The sequence below is a fragment of the Triturus cristatus genome, chromosome 2_1 (genome assembly GCF_964204655.1).
Source record: "Triturus cristatus chromosome 2_1, aTriCri1.1, whole genome shotgun sequence".
Classification (NCBI taxonomy): domain Eukaryota; kingdom Metazoa; phylum Chordata; class Amphibia; order Caudata; family Salamandridae; genus Triturus; species Triturus cristatus.
The window spans coordinates 890,541,361-890,562,036 of record NC_140581.1 but is presented as its reverse complement, the minus strand read 5'-3'; the positions used below and the strand labels follow the sequence as shown (position 1 = coordinate 890,562,036).

Below are 20,676 nucleotides of genomic sequence, written 5' to 3'. Positions count from 1 at the left end.
TTAATACATATTAGAAAAGAGAGAGGATAGGAATATATTTTTTAATTTGCATTTTAAAATGATGTCATATTAGATTGTAGTTAATTAAATTTTAAAACTTACTTTGTGAATGTGACTTGTTATTTTCTTGAAGTCTTCCTTCTGACTTTCATGCAGTCTGGCAGATTGTCATTTTCTTGCAGTTTTTCATGTTAAAAATAGTGAAAAACTATGCTATTTCCATAGTGTTCACTTAATTATGTTTTATTTATATCAGTTAGTTTGTTATATGGTACATTTTATTGGCTACTTTTTTGTTGTTTGAATTTTCATTATAATATTACCTTCTTTTGTGTTTGTTAATAGTATTTCTGTTTTAATTTTTGAATATGTGAATTTGTTGTATTGTTTTAACAGTTATATATTTTACAAGTTACATTTATTTCTAATGTGTGCTGTAATATTTATTCTATTGCAATAATTTTTTTTATAAAATGTGTATATTTTCATTAGTAAATGCATGGTAAATATATTTGGTTATGCGTGTGAATAATTTTATGTTTGTTGTTTTAATGTATTATTAATTTTTTGAGCAGGTATTTTATTGTTGGGCTTTATATATAATCAACTTAAAAAAGGATTTGAGATGTAAAATATTTTCCCTATTTTTAGCAATACTATTGTATTTGGTATTGTCGTTGATATTTTTGATATTGTGTATATTTTTAAATGTTAGACAATAATTTATGTGTTCAATATTGTTAAATTTAGATATTTTTTATGCCGATATTTTTGTCACTAATATTTGTGTTATTTGTGGTTAAGGATAGGATGGCAATATTTTTGGTGAGTCAATATTGTTTTCCATGATATTCTGTCATGGAACCATCCAGGAATCACCTCCACGCACTGCCTAGTACAAATCATAAATGTGGCACCACGAGTAACCTTCCTCAGAATAATTTCTGGATCAGAGAAAACTTGGAAAAAAAGCCTGGACTTGCAGCCTTTGACCTGAGAGGAGCCCTTAAGGGTTCAATCTGCTCCTTCTTATACCAGAACAATGAAGTTGACTCCAAGGGTTGGTTGGCTGACCTCCTGTATGGCTACAGGGACACAACAATCTGCAAGAGGTATCTTACCTAAAGTGACAAACTGCCCATTAAGAACTTGAACTGTACTGGACCTTGCTGGTGGCCTCTACTGGTGTGAGTCCTGGTCTCTCAGGGCTATCCCTGAGGTCCTGGGAGCATTCAACATGATTCATCGGAGCTGCTCCAGAAATCCTGAAAAGTTGGGGCTTAGAAAAGGTTTGAACTTCCAAGACCTCCGGAGTGGGACTTAGTGGCAAAGTTCTCTGCTTTCCAATCTGATTTCGATGCTACTTTGTCAGATCCAGCTTTAGGCTTGCCCCACTGAAGGATTTTGAGCTCTATAAAAAAGCATAAGTAGCTGATTATGGGTTTTGCGGGCTCCGCGGTGGCGATGCGGCTGCCGCCACACAGGGGGTCTGACCGCCGTATTACGAGTTGGGCTGTCATACCGCTGTAGGATCGCTCCCACCACCAGGGATCCATGATCCCTGGCAGCCTTGCAGAGGTCTAAGGCCCACAAAATGCTGGTGGTGCTGCTGCTGTGCTGTGGCGCTCCCATAACCGTGCCTTTCCAAGGCTCAGATTTGAGCCTTTAAAAGGCACCACTGTGGAACCGCTCCGCAGGACCGCCCGACCTGTATTCCAATCAAAATGCGGTGGGCGGCCAGACTATGGGTTGGGCGGTCATGGAGCGGGATGCTGACGCAGCGGCCCGCTCGAAGACCGCCAACCTTGTAACCAGGCCCTAAATCAGAAGGTAAAATCTTTGACTGGAACTAACCCCTTTGTTGTACCCGACATGTGCTTCATCATGGTCAGCCTGAAATTGCGCCTAGGTCCATGGCTACTTCTTCCATAAACTATCATTGGCGCTTATTGATTTTTGGTATTAGTTTTACTTAAAATTTTAATAAGTAATATGTGTGGATTTTTATGATTTTGTTTATAAAATATATCTCTATTTTTCTAATTCAGTTTAGTATTGTATTGTTTGGTGTAACTATGTTATAATTGTTTGTTTACAGTATAAATACTTTACACATTGCCCTAAGTTAAGCTTGCCTACTCTGTACCATGGGTTTGAACTCAGGCTAATTTAGTGACTGTATGGTTTACATTGACACTTGTGTTAATATTCATTAGGAATAATAGCACTAACTTTCTCAAGGAAGAAAATTATTCCGTGCTGGGATCTGTGGTGTACAGTAGAAACTTTTTCACATTCTTGCATATCTCACACACCCATACTGCTATGCAGAAGGCAATACTTAGGAGGTTGTGGATTATTCATACATAAAGTGCATTTTCTTACAAAGAATGAAGTATTCGAAAGGAGCCATTTAATGCATGGCTGAAATTGGACATCTGCTGTAAATGGACAGAGATCCCATTTTGCCACCTTTGATCATACCTTCTCCCTCACTACAAATAGCGCATTCTTCTCTCCTCCAAAACCCTTGGTCACTGAAGGCTCTATTTATCAAAAAGTGATGCAGCGCACAACATCACCTGGCTGCGCTGCTTGACTGGGAAAGTGCAGGAATGCACCATATTTAACCTTATATCGTGTATTCCTGCCTTTTACCAGTGCTGGCACTCAATGTGCTACCTTGCGCCAATGCAGGCATTCTTACACCATGATACCAGCATGCCCGCATTGCAAGCAGGATTGTTTTTGCACAAAAACAATCCCCTGAGGCATTTTCCTCTTTCTTCGTGTGCTGAATGCAGCACACTTAGAAAGAGGAAAAAAACGAGGACAAATAAAGATATCTTTCCTCATTAAGCCTCCTCTGGGAAGGCATGGCATTTTGGATCACTTCCGGTTCTACCAGTAATGGTAAATCTGGGAATATGTCAAAATCTATGTGTGTTGCATGGGAACATCCATGCACCACCGATGGAATGCCTCCCTGGGGTGTAACACAGTGATTTGCGCTGTGTTGCATTACTCAGGGCCATGCAAGGGGGCCTTGTGTGGCATGATAAATTGCATCTTAGGGGTTGCGTCGACTTTGCATCCACATTGTGTGGTGGAAAGGCGATCCACCCCCTTAATAAATATGGCCCTGAATATAATTTGGAGTCTTTCTGCTAGTAATAGCTGTTAAAGCAGGCAAGAAAAGTATACCTTTTAGTGTTTACACACGTTCTTAATAATAATGGCATTTTCCTGTTTTTGAAAAATCTAAAATTTGTTAATAACAGTTTAATAGCATTAAATAGAACTATATACCAACTGATTAGAATATTGGTGAGGTTGTGAATTTTTTACTAACTTTTCTTTAAATCGAAGCCGTTTTTTCCCCACGGGACCTTCTTTTTCAATCAATTGAAATTCTGTGTTCACGCCTGCATATCAGTCACCTAGGCACAAAAGGTCTATATCTCCTGTCAAGCGTTGCACCTTTTTTTACATTATAGCTTAAAATTAAAATGCATTAAAGACACTTTTAGAAAATTAATTAGGAATATAAGCTAAATAGGCTTGATTGGATAAATGTCCACTCATTGCCCTTTATCTTAATATCCTAGCTTAGCTCCGATGTATAAAGTAATAAAATCAAGAGGTCCTGCAGGGGTCTTTTGCTGCGTTTTGCATTTCAAAGTAAGAGCACCAAGGGGCTTACACACGAGCCTTGTGACAACAATGTAAAAGACATCAATTTTGAAAATGGTAGAAAAGTGTTCAAAGTCCTTGAGTATCCCTTGGAGCATGGTCAAGGGGATTATTAAACCATGGAAGGTGCATTGCACCACCAAGACCCTACCTAGGTCAAGCTGTCCCTCCAAGGGAACAACTGTGCCCGATTGATAATGATCAGAGACATTACTAAGAGGTCAAAGACAACTTTGGAAAGGCTGCAGGCATTTTCTGGACTAGACTGTCCAATGTGTGCATGTGCGAACCTTATCCAAGTACTCCATAGATGTGAGCAGTGCGGTATGGGAACAAGATAAAAACAATGCCTCACAAAATCCCACCATAAATCTCATTTCAGTCAAAGCGTGCGGGGAAAAAAGCATGGTAGATATTCTGTGGACATTTAATAAAAACATTTGCAGCTTGAGAAAGCTCAAATGGAACATTTTGACCGCAGAGCACATCCCTCAAAGATGACCATCCCTTCTGTGAAGCATGGAGGCGGCAGGATCTTGTAATGAGGATGATTCTCATCAACAGGGACTGGGGCATCATCCATTGTACATATGAATATGAATTGACCAAAGTGTCCAAGCCACACCCCTGATTCATTACCCATTGAGAACTTGTTGGATAATTTATTGCTGCCCATCAACAATTCGCAACAGAGCCTTCGTAGCTTGAAGTATTGTTAAATCTGGGTTGGTGGTGTTGGGAGTGACCTGTCCCATTAAGCTCGCTATCTGCAACTGTTTATATAAATGTGAGTCCATCTAAGGCAGCTAATGACATACTCAATAATTCTTCCATTTTGTATTTCTAATGTATTACTTATTCATGAAAAAATATTAGTTCCATTAAAAGAGTATGCTGTGTGTTTGTTAGTGTTGCGTAATTGTTATACAAACTACATGTTGGTAAGTGCTGTACATGGCTACCCATAGTTAAATAAGCACTGGCAAAGTCAATAGGTCAGGCTTTCATTTGTTAAAGCATGCAGACACAGGAAGGCACAACTGCTGTGGTTGTAATAATGTAGTGGCGATGGTGGTGGTCATAGTGACAATGGTGGTAGTGGTGGCTGTGATAGTGGCAATGATTGTCCTGGTAGTGGCGGTAATGGTTGTAATGAAGATGGTGTTGGACATAGCTCACACTTGAGTCCTGACAGGAATATTGAAAAAGCCTACTGCAGTAAAAGAATTACAAATAAATAGGTTATGTGTGCAATACATGCATGAAATAAGGTACCAAAACTATTAATGTGAATTTAGTTGCGGAATCAACCGAGGAGGAGGTTTATCCTGAAAATGATAGTAGGGGGTCAGTCGATGAAAATAAGAGGGAAGGAAATTATCCAACCACTTTTACTTCACCTGTTAGGGCTAATGCAAGGGGTAATGGTATAACCATAGCCAGCTGGAATGTTGCAGGGTTAAAATCAAAAGGGATAGTTTTGGGCTGGCAGAACTTCATCAATTCCTTCAATATTGCATGTTTTCAGGAGACATGGTGTAGGGAAGAAATTAATTATGAGGGGTTTGCCTCATATAATTTGGTGGCTAAGGGCACTGGGCCAGGTAGAGCAAAAGGGGGTTTATTGATTTTAGTGTCAATCCACCGTCCAATTATAGTAAAAAGATATATAACAGTTGGTGAACATGCCCAGATTCTTTGGTTGATAGAGGAATATGACCATAACATTCTATTGATAAACTATTATAATAATATTTTTGATAGCTCCAGGGATGTAGTCGTCCGTGATCTAGCTAGTGCCATTGAAAACCTGGATCCAGATGCCAATGTTTCTTTTGATTATATCCGGGTTGGTGACTTTAACATCCCGCTATGTGAACTGTCAACTGAAAATGTTTGTGGATTTATTAACGATGTGGGAGTGGAACACCTACATTTCTGTCATACCAAATATGGAGATCTATTGAATTATTGTTTGGGCTATTATGATTTAGAAATTCTAGGTCTCCCTAGGGAGGAATCAGGTCAAATTATCCCTACTTTTAAGGGTCACCACTCCTGCTCAGTTATTGATCATGTGATTGTTTCCTCTAATATTGTTTCCTGTTGTGCTTCACCTAGGATTGAAGTAACTACCTTAAGTTATCATAACTGTATTATCCTGGAAACAACCTTTTGGGCTGACAGTTGTGTTAAAATGGGCGCTGTGGTCTCTAACATCGACCCATATAGATTAAATGGTGTTCGATTGAGATGGGATGGGGACAAAGCTAGTGATTTAATTGGCTTTATTGTGAGGGACTGCCTACCTAGTATTAATATTATTTTCGAAAACCCTACTGATGAATTACAGGTTTTAAATGCTTTAATGGATATTAATGTAACTATCGAGGCCAGATTTACTAAAACTAAGGGGGGCCAGCGTAGCAATGCTCCAAGATGGTTTGACCATGAGTGCAGTCGCCTATTGACCGAATTTAAAAATTGCGCTTGCCAAAAAACCTAGGGATAATGAGTCTGTAGTGAAATTAAGGCGGGATTATAAGCTTGCTTTAAGGCGAAGGAAGCGTGAGCTACAGCAGTTGGCTTGGGACTCGCTTAATTTAGCAGCCGAATTTTCTAACAGTACCCTGTTTTGGGCCACAGTTAATTCTCCTTTTATTAAGGAAGAGCTCACCCCAATGTTAACTTCCAATGTTTCTGCTGATGACTGGGTTTCCCACTTTTCCAATATTTTTGATTCCAACAGTCGTATTGATTCCTGCCATAATAGATGGCCTATTCTACCATTAAATATTACTGTTAGCGAGGTTGAATCCGGCATTCATGCAAGTAAAGGGGGTAAAGCCCAGGGCCCAGACGGGGTGCCTATTGATGTGTATAAAGTGGCCCCTGAAATATGGAGCCCCCTGTTGACCACAGTCTTTAATGCTGCTATATGTACTGAGCCGCCCGAATCATGGGGGGAATCTATTATCATTCCAATACATAAAAAAGGCAGTAGATCCGATGCAAAAAATTATCGGCCAATTTCACTTCTAGATTCGTCGGTCAAGATCATGAGCAGAGTTATGCTCGTGAGGCTAGAGGAATGGGCCGAGCAAGATGGTATCCTTGCTGATAGTCAGTATGGATTCAGAAAGGGCAGGGGCACACTTGATCAGTGTTTAAATCTCGATCTATTGATCGGGAAATATACTGATGCCAAGTTAGGCTCACTTTACCTCTGTTTTGCGGACTTAAGTAGCGCTTTTGATATGGTTGACCATTCGATTTTATGGCCAACCTTGTTGCAGTTAGGTGCACCAGAAGGTATAATTTATTTTCTGGCCAGGCTGTATAGGAATTTAAAAACATGTGTGCGCTTTGGGACCAAAGGTGAATGTACTCCCAAATTTAGCGTGAAAAGAGGTATTAGACAGGGCTGCGTATTGGCCCCCCTTCTTTTTATCTTATTTAGTAATGGAATTGACGCAATTTTAAAAACCATTCAAGCAGATGCCCCATTGATTAAAGGTTCTCCTGTGCCAGTGTTGTTATACGCTGATGACGCTGTCCTACTTTCTAGAACCCCTCTAGGATTGCAGCGTCTGATCGATAGATTTTCTTCTTTTATTAAGGACAGGAGGTTGACCATTAACAAGAAGAAAACGTATATTATGATTTGTGGGGCCAAAAGTAAAAAGAAAAGTAAATCTGCTAATTTCTCTTTTTTTATTGATAAGGATAAGGTGCTCCAGGTGGATACCTTTTGCTACCTTGGTATCACCATCTCTTATGATAGAAAGTGGCTCAACGAAATCCAAAATATTCGTATCAAAATGGCTAAAAATGCTCACGGTGTTTTCAGATTTGCTGCAAAGGTTGGGGATCGACGTGCCAGTGATATGCTTAAGATCTACCAAGCTAGGTGCGTTAGTATTGCCCTGTATGAGGCTGGTGTTTGGGGCTATTTTCCTGCTCATTTTTTGCAGTTAGAGGAAAATGCCTTTCTTAAAAAACTTTTGCTATTACCGCCCACTGCTTGTAGTGATCTTACCCATCGAGAGCTTGACATTAATTTTCTTACCGTTCAATTATCTCTGAGGCCACTTATGATCTGGCGTTCTATTTGGCTCCAAGAAGAAAAAACTTTTAATAGATCGATCATTGAGGACTGCCTCTCGTTGGATACATTTCTTAATATACCATGGTTAAAATATGTCGTCAAGTGTTTCTCTGAGATTTTTAATTTAAATATCCTGACGGACCCCAACGCCGCATCGCTAATAATGAAACAAGAGCTGAAAACAAACTTTCTGGCATTTGCCGCAAGGAAACGGGCCATTGCTAATGGTTCTCTATCTACTGTTATGTTTTACAATAAGCATAACCTTGTTGAAGGTTTACCTACTTATTTAGTTTGGGTTACGAGGCCATCCCATAAGTTTGTGCTGTCTAGATTGAGGTTCGGTATTGTCCATCATCTAGTGGCACTGCCAACACTAAAGAAATATCAGCAGGGGCCCTGTATGTGTGATGGCGTTTCCAAACAGAGCACTGAGCACTTTCTCCTTATCTGTAAACTGTATATGAATTTTCGTATTGCCTATTTAAAACCTATGTTTTGTAAATATGGTATACGTACAGTTAACCATGCTATGAGGTTAGTTTTTAACTTACAAAACGTCGATATCTGTTTTTTTACTGCTATGTTTTTAACTCAATCTATTAAGGCCAGGAAAAGTATGTGCTTTTAAATCCATTATGTTTGTCATTTGTAGTTTTTGAATTGTAATTTGTTATATATGCAACACTGAAATGTATTTTTTATTTTATTGTTGTTGTGCTTTTATGGTCATTTCATATGCACCGAATAAAGCTTCATGAATTGAATTGAATTGAATTGAAATAAGGAATAAAATGTTTCACGATTGAGTGTATCTTTAGATGTAAAATAGTCCCTCATGCATTGCAGTGCAATCGCTCCACAGGCGGCAGGATGATGCACCAAAGAGCCAATAGTATGAGTTGAGAGAGTCATAATCCTCTGGCTAAAGACAAAGCCCACTGTATGTATTCTTTAAAGAATTGGTAACAATACATCTTGCAGACAGCTGCGCTATTAAGACAGACCTTAAAAGAAAATAGAAGAGATGCAATGAGAGCGTTCGTTAGATGCAGAGGCACAATCAATGTTCTCATTGCATCTACTGTGCTTTTAACCTACCAAGGCTTCCCCTAATAACAGCATTTTTAGCTCCCTTCTCAGGATCCCTACAACACTTCGAAACTGTTTGCTGGTGGACACCTAAGTGATCCCTTTAAAAGTGACATTGAGCCCACCCGGTGGTTGTGATTACACTGGATGAGGACCCAATGACGAAGCATGCTACATGGAATTGTGCAGATGAGGGCTCTTCTGAACAAGGAATGAGTGCCCCACCCCTTAGGTTGGAAATGTGAATATAGATACCAGACTTGGCTTGGTAGACATCCTCTCTAGTAAAGGCATGTATTCCCCGGGAAAGATCAAGTTCCTTTCCTAACAAATCCTTCGCCCTCTGTCCTTATTTAGGTATGTTTTAATGAAGCAGATCCATTCGAAGGTGGCCTCCGATGTGCACAAATGCATTGTGACGCATGCATGCACACGCATTGTGTCAGATGGCCATATTAGAAAGCTAAATAAAAATATGAAAAAAATGAATAACAATATGAATTGTAGGAAAGGAAGTGACATGAAGCGGTTTGTAGCTGCTGGACCCTCATGATATTAAATAAATTAATTACAAATTAACACAGGGAAAGGGATAGGGTACAGGGCAGGGGAGAATGGGGAGCATGGGGAACAGGGGTGGAGAAATGAAAAGAGAGCGCACAGTGGGGATGCAGAAAAAAAGAAGAGGGAGAGAGCGAGGAAACACATGCACTCCCACGAAAAGCTAAATACTAAATAAAAAAAGAGCCGCTTGAAAAAATGCATTGGAAGGATACAAATAATCCGGTCAGAATACTATGAGACCGTAATCCTACTGGGTGGGACAAACACAACATTAGGGAAGAAAATCATCAAGCTGACAACTCGGACAGCAAAGCCATCCAATCATGAGCAAGGGGCTGACCCAAGCCCTAGTCTAAGTGTATGTTACAGAGAGCTGGAGATCTTTGTAGCTAATGACCTAAAATCAAGGAATGACAGAATACTCGTGGAGCTTCTGCAAAAGGCCACAGTGGTAATGAAGGGACTGACATTTCTTGGCTGCTGTCCACCCTGTCCCCTGACCTGAGCCCCCCAACACAGATTCCTGGACCGACCCACCACGGGCAGCACTCGAGCAGCCAAGCTCTGAGCTGCATCACCCATCTGCAGTTTTCATGGCTCGCGTTTCCCCCTCCCACAAAGATTCCTGGTCTAAAAGATTTGCCTAACCCGCCATCCCCTAAAATTCCTGGGGGCAGATTTACAAGCCCCTTGTGCCACCGATGCGTCACTTTTAATGTGGGAAAAAGTGACGTCCTGGCGGCGCAAGGGGCTTGTAAATAAGCCCCCTGATATTTTCCTCCCCGTAGCAACTGGTGTGTGTGTGTGAAGGCGCCCCTGTCCTATTGTTTCTGCTTCACTATCTTCCATGGAGGGACGTCCTGGAGAATGAAACAAAAGAAAAGAGTAGCACTGACTTTTTAAACTATATATTTTGATTACATCTTTTACACATTCACAAAAAAAACTCTCCGACTGCCCTTACGGCAGACTTTTCCTATTTTTCCCAACTGGGCCTACATTTTAGAAACCAACTAACCAATAGTGCAAGTAAGTGGCAATACCCTCATGCTTGGTCCTGAGCCACAGACAAGCTAAAGAACACTTTTCAAGAGGGTGTAGACTTTCTGTGGGCACTGCATATGTAAGAACAGAGTGTCATGCTGGTGGCACAAAAATAATAAATTGCAACTAGGGGGATTTCGCAATTGACGCTGCGGCTTGTGGCATTTTATATTAGTGAAAGTAAGCATCGAATCTCCTCAGAAAGATAAAATGGCAGCCCCGCGCCTCACCCTAGAAGACTGTTCTAGCATAGCTGCCGCACGAGCGCTGGGGGAATCTTTAGAGAAATTACACCGCGGTTTAGTATAATCAGCCTTTGCACATCATGTTGGCACAGTTCAGTAATCACAGCAAGCCTGTCTAATTGCAAGCAGTGCAGGGCCAACCTGCAGCAGTTTACAACAACTAAGCTGTCTTTAATCAGCGGCGGATGGCAATTTAATCTAGAGGAAAAAAAGCAGGTTCTTAATGAAAACTGGAGTCTGCTGCCAAACTGCCGATATGTTATGGAGACGAACATAATACAAAGTAGCTTTCTTTCCCCCGTAGACAACTGTCGAAAATGCCAATAAACTGTAGCGCTTGTTAGGAGAGGGGAGTCGGGTCGCGAAGTGTGCTGCCTCGGATAAGGAATGCAGGAGCTGAGAAGGGCAGAGGTGTCGTCTGCTGTGACTTTACACGTCCTCTGCGTGTCACAGGGCTGCGGCCACAAAAGGCGGCTCCCATTCACTCGCTGGGTGACACGTGTGGCCCTCGGCACCCTGCAACTCTGAAGACAAATTGGCGGCTGTAAACTGAGCCAGTACTTAAGACAGTCACCATCTGGGCCCCGACTGCATGCATTACACTGGTGCCTGAGTAATGTTGCATCACTGCATCAGTGGTGTCAATTGTGCACCGCCGTTTGCACTGACGACCTGCACAAATTGGCACAATATGTAATTTTTAAATGGTACAAATGCCATTCGAACACAAACGGTATGACGTCGATCTAATTTTGCTTTGCTGAGCGGTTGTGCGGTGCACTCACTCCAGTGGCATCAAAGCCTTCAGGGTGTGGCCCGGACTGAACTGGACGCTGCCTACAGGTTATTTTTTACTCACTCGTTTATTTAGATTTTTGGCAGAACACCACTAGTGTGTTTATTTGTACACGTGGAATGCAGTTGAGGCTGCAAGGGTGAATACAGTGGTAAGCACAGTAGTCGACTTTAACCCCGGGCGTAGTACTCCGCTTCGCCCACGGAGTGTACGTAGTGCTGCCTGCTTCGCAGTTTTCGAAGTAGGCGTAGCAGGCAGCGCTACGCACACGCCAGGGCGAAGCAGAGCTGCCTGCCGCCCGCCACCCGCCTCCCGCCCGGCCTCCTTTTAAAATAATGTAAAGTATGATAAAAAAATGAAATATAATGACCTACCTGCAGCGCGGCATCCCGGGGCTCCCTCTTCCTCGTTGCCGATAGCTCCTTTTCACAAATGCGCATGCGCGGACGCAAGCGCCGGTCTCGCAAGAAATGCGCATGCGCGGGCGTCCGCGCATGCGCATTTGTGAAAAGAAGTGTTAACGAGGAAGAGGGAGCCCCGGAGACGCCGCGCTGCAGGTAAGTCATTATATTTAATTTTTTTATCATACGTTACATTATTTTAAAAGGAGGGTGGCTGGGAGGCGGGCGGCGCGTAGTGGGGCTACGCGGAGCATGCGAGTGTGCGTAGATTTGGGCACAGTACGCGCTGCTCCACGTAGCCCCACTACGCCCAGGACACAATCCAGGCAAGAACATTCGTCGGTTTCAATGAGACATCATGGACATAAGCTTTTATGCGTGCAGAATTAAAACCACGTGAACATTTAAAGTGGTGGGTATGTGGCTATGATTTAGACATCATTTTGTTTATGTCCACGAGACAGTGCTTAATTAGAGCTGGTGGTTTCCGGTGCTCAGCACCGGCACCTAATCATCAACACCGGCGCTTTTCATGAGCACATTTCAGGACACATTCATTTAGGGTAGGCACGGGGAGATTAAGTGATTTGTGCCGAATCACAGGATGTTGAGCTGACTCATAGACTCAAACCTGGTTCCCCAGCTTCGAAGTTGACAGCTCTGGCCATTATGCCACATCTTCTCCCCACTTTCATGGTTGGTTCTGTTTTAGACGGCGCTAACAGGACAAATGACCTGGTGCAAGCTGCCTCCTGACGAGAGCCCCAGCACTTATGTTTTTTTACAAATTAAACAGTGCCACAGGAAAATATTTTATCCATGTGGACAACCCCTTCTCTTACCCCCCATTAAAGATGGACGTGTTTTCGCCACTGTAGCACCCTGAAAATGCACAGTGTCGTAGACTGGGGGTCGTGGGCCCTAGAGCAAGCAATAAAACTACCCCCCCCCCCCCCCCCCCGGCCAGTATTAAAATACTGCTGTAAATGAGGTGAAAAGCACCCATCACACCCTTGGACCCAGTGTCACTGCAGCAGCTCCACTAATGTCATTTATGGGGCTCCAAGCGCCTCACTCAGCTCGTCTTTCCTTCTTACCTCCCTATCTCCACCCCACTTTCCTATCATCTATTTAATGCTCCTCTTTCTATGCCCTTCCTTAGTCTCTCTTGCCCCTCTCTCTCACTCATCCTCACCTTCTTCCCTTCTCTCCTTATTTCTGGTTCCTTGTGTCGTCCTTTTCCCTTGTTCACTTTGCTCATCCTTGCCTCCTTTCTCTTTCTTGCTCAGCCCTTTTTCCTTCTTCTATTCTGCCACCTTTTCATGCCCTCATCACCTTTCTTTCACCCTCTCCTTTCATTCCTTTTCTCTCTCTTTCCTGCTGTTCCCCTATACTCCACTCCTTCAATCAATCAATCAATCACGACATTTGTAAAGCGCGCTACTCACCCGGAAGGGTCTCAAGGCGCTGGGGGGGAGGGGTACGTTACTGCTCGAACAGCCAGGTCTTGAGCTGCTTCCTGAAGGAGAGATGGTCTTGGGTTAACCGAAGGTGGATGGGGAGGGAGTTCCAAGTCTTGGCTGCCAGGTAGGAGAAGGATCTTCTTCCGGCGGTGGCTCTGCGGATGCGTGGTACGGTGGCGAGGGCGTGGCTGCTCGATCGTAGCTGGCGGGTGGGCGTGTAGAAGGTCATGCGGTCATTGAGGTACTTAGGGCCCAGGTCGTGGAGAGCCTTGTGTGCGTGGGTGAGGAGTCTGAACGTGATTCTCTTGCTGACGGGGAGCCAGTGCAGGTCTCTCAGGTGTCCGGTGATGTGGTTTTGTCGGGGGATGTCCAGGATGAGTCGTGCGGAGGCGTTCTGGATGCGTTGGAGCCTTTTTTGAAGTTTGGCTGTGGTTCCGGCGTAGAGGGTGTTCCCGTAGTCCAGTCGGCTGGTGACGAGTGCCTGGGTAACGGTCTTCCTGGTTTCTGTGGGGATCCATCTGAAGATCTTGCGGAGCATGCGCAGGGTGTTGAAGCATGATGAGGAGACGGCGTTGACTTGTCTGGTCATCGAGAGGGAGGAGTCCAGGATGAAGCCCAGGTTGCGCGCGTGGTCCATTGGTTTGGGAGTGGTGCCCAGGGCAGGGGGCCACCAGGAATCATCCCAGGCGGAGGGGGATGATCCCAGGATGAGGACTTCCGTCTTGTCTGAGTTCAGTTTCAGGCGGCTGTTCTTCATCCACTCGGCGACGTCTTTCATCCCTTCGTGTAGGCTGGCTCTGGCGGTAGCGGGGTCGTTGGTGAGGGAGAGGATCAGTTGGGTGTCGTCGGCGTAGGAGATGATGTTGAGGTTGTGTTGGCGTGCGATGGCTGCGAGGGGGCTCATGTAGACGTTGAAGAGGGTTGGGCTGAGTGATGATCCTTGTGGTACGCCGCAGATGACTTCGGTGGCCTCGGATCTGAACGGGGGGAGGCGGACTCTCTGGGTTTTTCCGGCAAGGAACGAGATGATCCACTCCAGTGCCTTCTCTTGGATTCTGATGTTGCTGAGGCGCGGCACTAGGGTGCGGTGGCAGACAGTGTCGAACGCAGCAGAGAGGTCCAGGAGGATGAGGGCCGCTGTTTCCCCGTTGGCGATCAGGGATCTGATGTCGTCGGTTGCTGCGATCAGGGCGGTCTCGGTGCTGTGGTTGGCCCGGAACACGAACTGCGAGGGGTCGAGGGATCCGTTCGTCTCGAGGGAGCTGTCTGTTGACGGTCTTCTCGATGACTTTGGCAGGAAAAGGAAGGAGCGAGATGGGACGGTAGTTCTTGAGGTCAGTGGGGTCCGCCGTTGGTTTCTTCAGGAGGGCGCTAAGCTCAGTGTGCTTCCAGCTCTCCGGGAAGGTGGCGGTGTGGAAGGAGGTGTTGATGATGTCCCGGAGGTGGGGTGCGATGATGGCGTCGGCCTTGTTGAAGACGTGGTGGGGGCAGGGGTCGGTGGGGGATCCGGAGTGGATGGTGTTCATCTTGTGGGTGGCATCTCGGGGTCCAGTTGCCGAGGGTGGTGGTGGCGGGCGTTGGTTCGGTGGTAGGGTGCGTGGTCTGTGCGTTGAAGCTGTTGTGTATGTCGGCGATCTTGCGGTGGAAGAACGAGGCGAGTGAGTTGCAGAGGTCTTGCGAGGGAGTGATGTCGTTGTTTCCAGCGCTGGGGTTGGAGAACTCTTTGATGATGCTGAAGAGTTCCTTGCTGTCGTGGGCGTTGTTGTCCAGTCGTTCTTTGAGTGCTGTTTTCTTGGTGGCGCGGATCAGCTGATGGTGTTTACGGGTGGCGTGCTTGAGGGCGGTCCTGTTGTCTGTGGTCTGGTCGAGCCGCCAGGCTTTCTCGAGGGTGCGGCAGTTCTTTTTGGAGTCCTTGAGTTCGACGGTGAACCAGGGGGTTTTCTTGCTGCCAGGTCTGCTGGGAGGGTTCTTTAGTGGTGCGAGGTCATCGGCGCAGGCGGTCAGCCACTTGGTGAGGTTGCTGGCGGCTTCGTTGGGGTCCGTTGTGCTGGTGGGAGGGTTCTGGCTGAGGGAGGCGGTGAGCTGCTCGGCGGTGATCTTGCTCCAGCTCCGGCGAGGAACCTGTTGCGGGTGGTGGTGGTTCATGGGTCTTCTGAAGCTGAAGTGGACGCAGCTGTGGTCAGTCCAGTGGAGTCCTGTGGAGTGGCTGAAGGATATGTGCTTGCTGGATGAGAAGACGGGGTCAAGCGTGTGGCCGGCGTAGTGGGTGGGGGTGTTCACCAGTTGCTTGAGTCCGAGGTTGGCGAGGTTGTCCAGAAGTGTGGTGGTCCTTCCATAACCCTCCCCTGAAAAGTAAACACAGCCAAGCCCATGGTGTCCACTGTGTCTAGAAAAGGAAAATATTGAGGACCGGCCGTCTCTTAATTAACATCAGCTGGTGTAGGCAGACTGGGCCCCTCCCACCTCTGGGTCCTCATGCATTGTACCGGCTGCACCATTGGTAGCTACTCCCTTGGGAATCCACATACACCTGTCCTTTTGAAATATGTACATTTCCACGGTGAAAATTGCAGTCAGACAAAATTGCCAGGGCTGCTTTGGGTTCCCAGTTCGGCCCTGCGCATAAGTCACCTATACCGTATAAAAATAAAGCAGAGAGCAGCCTTATGAAAATAAATGTAGAGTATTCAACAGGATGTGAAAAGTATAGCCAGGAAAAAAGTGTTTGCTTTTCATGACATTCTGTGGATGTTTACCAACATTTAAACTTCATGACTTCACTTTTAAGCTTAACCTCCCCTTACTTTTCTGCAGATTTGAAAAGGAATGATTATACACCCGGGAGGATCAGTCTAGCCTTTGAAAACACGGAGTCGGATGTCGACGAAGATGACGAGCCTTTGGAGTACGACACGCGATTGTAATGCCGGGCTTAAAGCCAGAAGTCCCAATCATTGAATAATTGTGAACAACTTGGAGTTATTTACTCAGGGTTAGGCGGGCGCCTGCGCGGCACTGTGCAATTTTGCATTGCGCCTGCAGGCTTCTATAATGGTAAGCAAATTGAAGAAATGCGCCTTACACAATACCTCAGTAAATAAACCTCCTGCTGCTTTAAAAGACTCCCATTCCTCGTCTTGGAAGACCTTGGATTTTTTTACTGTGGTTCAACAAATTTGTACATTCATACGAATAATGCTATTTTTTGTTGTTTAATTCCTCAAAGATGTAATAACTAGTTTGTTTTTAACAAATCATTGAAAACTGTAACTTTTCTTGTTGGTATTTAGGGTTTGGCTGTCTGATCAATAATAAACCAAGTGCCATAAAAGACACCTAAATGCCATATCTTTCTTTTACACCTACCCATATGTGTACACGCAAACACACATTCACACGCAGATAGTAAACAAATAGCCAACAGGATGGAACAGTGAATTATTTTCTTGCTGCTGTAGGCCAGGGCATTGAATGCCAGCAGCAATAATTCACCCTTACATCTGCTGGAGCGGAAATCTATTTAAATAAACTGGTTTAACATCTCTATCACATACTAACACAGGGTAGATCTCTGCTTCTCTTATGTGTGTGAGTTTCCTCTCACTTCTATGCGACAGACCTTTGCCGTGGTGTATGAGAAAATCAAGAGCTATACATCACAAAATCACTAATCACAATAGTATTTCTAAAGTCAGTCAATGAAAAGAGTTTTTGATTCGTTTTTAAGGGTTTTATTTTCAATAAGAGGTTTAGTATGATTTTATTTTCCCTTTATTTAAGTAGTCAAAAAGGCATCAATCAAATTGCAGAATTGATAGTAGAAATAGTGTTTAGAAAGAATCATCAAATACGCACTACAGCACTTTCTATAAAGGAAAGCAGTCGCAGCTTCTAGTGGGAGTGCTGCGAGGCGGTGGAGGGGCAGGGTGGTTGGTAGTAAACTCCAAAAGACGATTACAGAGTGCACACCTTTCTTCCATATTTCATGAAGCGTTCATGTTTACTAAATTTCGCGTGCTGGCCCGGAATCGTGGACTGCCCTGCCACGTAATTATGAAATCACTGAAAGCAATGGGGCGGGTTAACGCCCCACTCCGGACGCACAGCGTTAGATGCATAACAAAGATGCCGAAAGAATGGAATGAGTACTATGGAAATAAACAACAATGATGAACTTGATTAACTTTCGGCATCTTTGTTATGCATCCAACGCTGTGCGTCCGGAGTGGGGCGTTAACCCGCCCCATTGCTTTCAGTGATTTCATAATTACGTGGCAGGGCAGTCCACGATTCCGGGCCAGCACGCGAAATTTAGTAAACATGAACGCTTCATGAAATATGGAAGAAAGGTGTGCACTCTGTCATCGTCTTTTGGTATTTAAAGTTGTTCTGTCCACCCGACGAGTTGCACCCATGAATAAGGATCATTAACTAACAAACGGATTTTGTCACATGCTGGACCAATTTTACATCCTCCTTCTAAGGATCAATATGGACTACTTTTTCAGAGCGGACAGTGGATTAATATTTACTGGACTCATGGTTGCATTGGAGTTAAGAGATATTTACTTTTTACATAAAAAACTACTCAGTTAGTTATAATTTGATGCTTGGTGTGATCAACGTTTATAATTACATCTGTGGGAGGGCGGTGAATTCTATGGTTAAATGTCCAGGACGAGTGCTCGTAAAACGGGGTGTTAGTATATCTTTTAACAGCAAAAATGACATTGGAGTCCAAACACATAAATAGATAAAACATGCTTCAAACAATTGAACGATGTGACAATCTGGGAGGGGAACATGTTCCGCTTTAGCATTTTTGAACAACACCAGTGCATTATGGGCTTTGTATGTTGATTACTGAAGAGGCGGGATCTGGAAAGACACGAGGAGGTGGGAATACAACACAGGTGATTATAATAGAAGGAGGGAGCGGAGCATTCAGTACGTGCTTGGGAATGAGAAGAGGCAGTCATCTAAACATTCGAGGTATGGGCTTGTGTAACTGATTTTGAAAACAGTGATTTTAGGGATAGATAAGAGAGTTTTTACACTGTTAAGGAATTAAGTTAAGAGTGTCTTCGCGACTTGTGGGCAACCTTTGTTAAATGAAGAACGGGGTGTTTAACTGGTGTAATTTATTATCATGAATTCAGCGGGTAAAAACGTTAATTACGGGGTGATCTTTAGTCACAAGCATGCACTGTCGACAAGGTCTGTACTGTTTGTTTAAATTGATAAATATTAATTATCTCGAGATGTAACCTAACAGTCATGTTTTAAATTTGTAGTGAACCCCTGACGAAGTGCTATGAAAGGCACGAAATGCATTGGGTGATGAATATGATTCAATCGAGGAGAATCTGTGTAGCATTCCATGCTATAGAATAAGGCTCGTAAAGGCATGTCTACAGCATTAAGGATTTCATGTGAACATAGTGTGTCCAACATGTGACTGAATAAACCATGATTATCGTCATATATGGAATGAGTAATATGGAAATAAACAACAATGATGAACTTGATTAACTTTCGGCATCTTTGTTATGCATCTAACGCTGTGCGTCCGGAGTGGGGCGTTAACCCGCCCCATTGCTTTCAGTGGTAGTAAACTCCGGCATACGGCCGACTGGAGTGAAGTACATAAATAAATAAATAAAACGAATTACACTACGCGCGCTGCAACGCCATTTGCGTTGCAGCACGCGCAATATAGAAGCTATTCAGTGGGGCTGAATGGAAGATGGCCGCTTCCTAAGCGCGCTCCACCGGCCGCAAATGCAATCCTGAAAATATCCTGCACATACGGAGCCCGTGACGCCTCTGATCCCTGAGGACTCATCTCCTGACCTGGGCGGCTTCGCGCGTACCTCACTACCGGGCCCCGAAACAGTCCATAACTAACGGAATCCAGCCACCGGCGGAGAGGCCTGCGGCCGAGACCTGAGCAGCGGCCTTGCGTGTGGGTCTGCCTGCGATGTAACGCACGCACGCTGGCAAGGATCGTGCCGCTGTCTCGCACATCTGCGACCCTGCACGGCGGGTCGCCGAAATTCGAGCCCGGGGGCCTGCTGACGATTGCTGACTGAGGAAGAACAGCGACTGACACGAGCAAGGCCCGTCGGATCCCGTGTCCATGCGGAAACTGTGGGCACTCCCGACGCTCCACTTCTCCTGGCCAGACGGGGGCTGACAGAGATTTCTGACCGCATGGGTCATAATCGGAGGCCCCCCCTCACCACAAACCGGGGGAAAATTGCATCGAGATCACCGGGGGAGACGCTGCTGGGGGACCCGCGGGGTGCGCTAACCTGCAGGGCCGGGAGACCCTAGGGATTGCACCGTCGGCGGGCTGGAGGCTTGGAGGACGAGGGCACGCACCAGGAGACACCCAAGAGGCGGCGGCGAGACACAAACGACATCAGAGGCTCGCAGCCTGGACCTCCTGCTGCACCTCAGTGTGTACGGTATGGTGAGGGAGGGCTGGAGATGGCAAAACCAAATGCGGATGAGCAGGATTAAAAGAGGATATTGTACCAGCAAGAAGAGATCTGAAAGAAACAGAGGCTGGACGCTGAGGCCGTGAGGTACGGAGCGGGTGGAGGATCTCGGCCTCAAGATGGTGGCCACGGTCTGGACGAGACCAGGAGTGGGATCGCCCCCGGGAATCCCCTTGAGGAGAAACAACTGTGACACTGCATGCAGCCCCAATACATTATATAAAGATATACCGCAAGGAAAGAGACGGCGGAGGTGACTGGGGGGTGCCATAGTGAACCGAGCGTGCATCCGACTAAAGCACAACGCTTATAAACAGTATAGTGGGGCTACCGCTGATACTGGAGCGACGTGACCACATTGGATATCATCGTAAATTTTCAACTCTGCATATGGTATTGATGTGTGAACCCATGATCGGCTACGGCCGAAAACGAAACCTGGATGACACGCATACGCCACGTAGTGACACTAACCAGGACCCAGGAGAGAACTTGCATTCTTGTTAATCACCAGAAGGACATATAAAATCTAGCAAGGCCTTGAATGCGCAACGCGATCCCACCTTGCATGTCCCTGTCGTCCCCAAAAGACTTAGGCTGCCTGTGCCACTGTATGCAGACATAACGTCCTCTAACTCCCCGATTCTGTCTCACGGCTGAGAAGCCTTTGGCTATAGAACAGGAACATGTCAGCAAAGTCAATAAGTGCACGAATTGTTGATACTATACTTAACACCAGCGCATAGCTGCCAAGGTTTCAGATTGCC

General features: G+C 45.0%; 1 protein-coding gene across 3 annotated transcripts in view; it reads left to right on the top strand.

Annotated features, from left to right (window-relative positions):
- TRPM6 (transient receptor potential cation channel subfamily M member 6) overlaps nucleotides 1-16,737 on the top strand; it is a 671,614-nt gene extending 654,877 nt beyond the window's left edge. For all 3 annotated transcript variants that reach the window (XM_085633062.1, XM_085633061.1, XM_085633064.1), the window contains one exon: nucleotides 16,221-16,737. In XM_085633062.1, coding sequence (XP_085489188.1) covers nucleotides 16,221-16,330 — 110 coding nt within the window. In that variant the 3' untranslated portion in view covers nucleotides 16,331-16,737. The remainder of the gene's footprint in view (nucleotides 1-16,220) is intronic.
- Nucleotides 16,738-20,676: the final 3,939 nt, after the last annotated feature.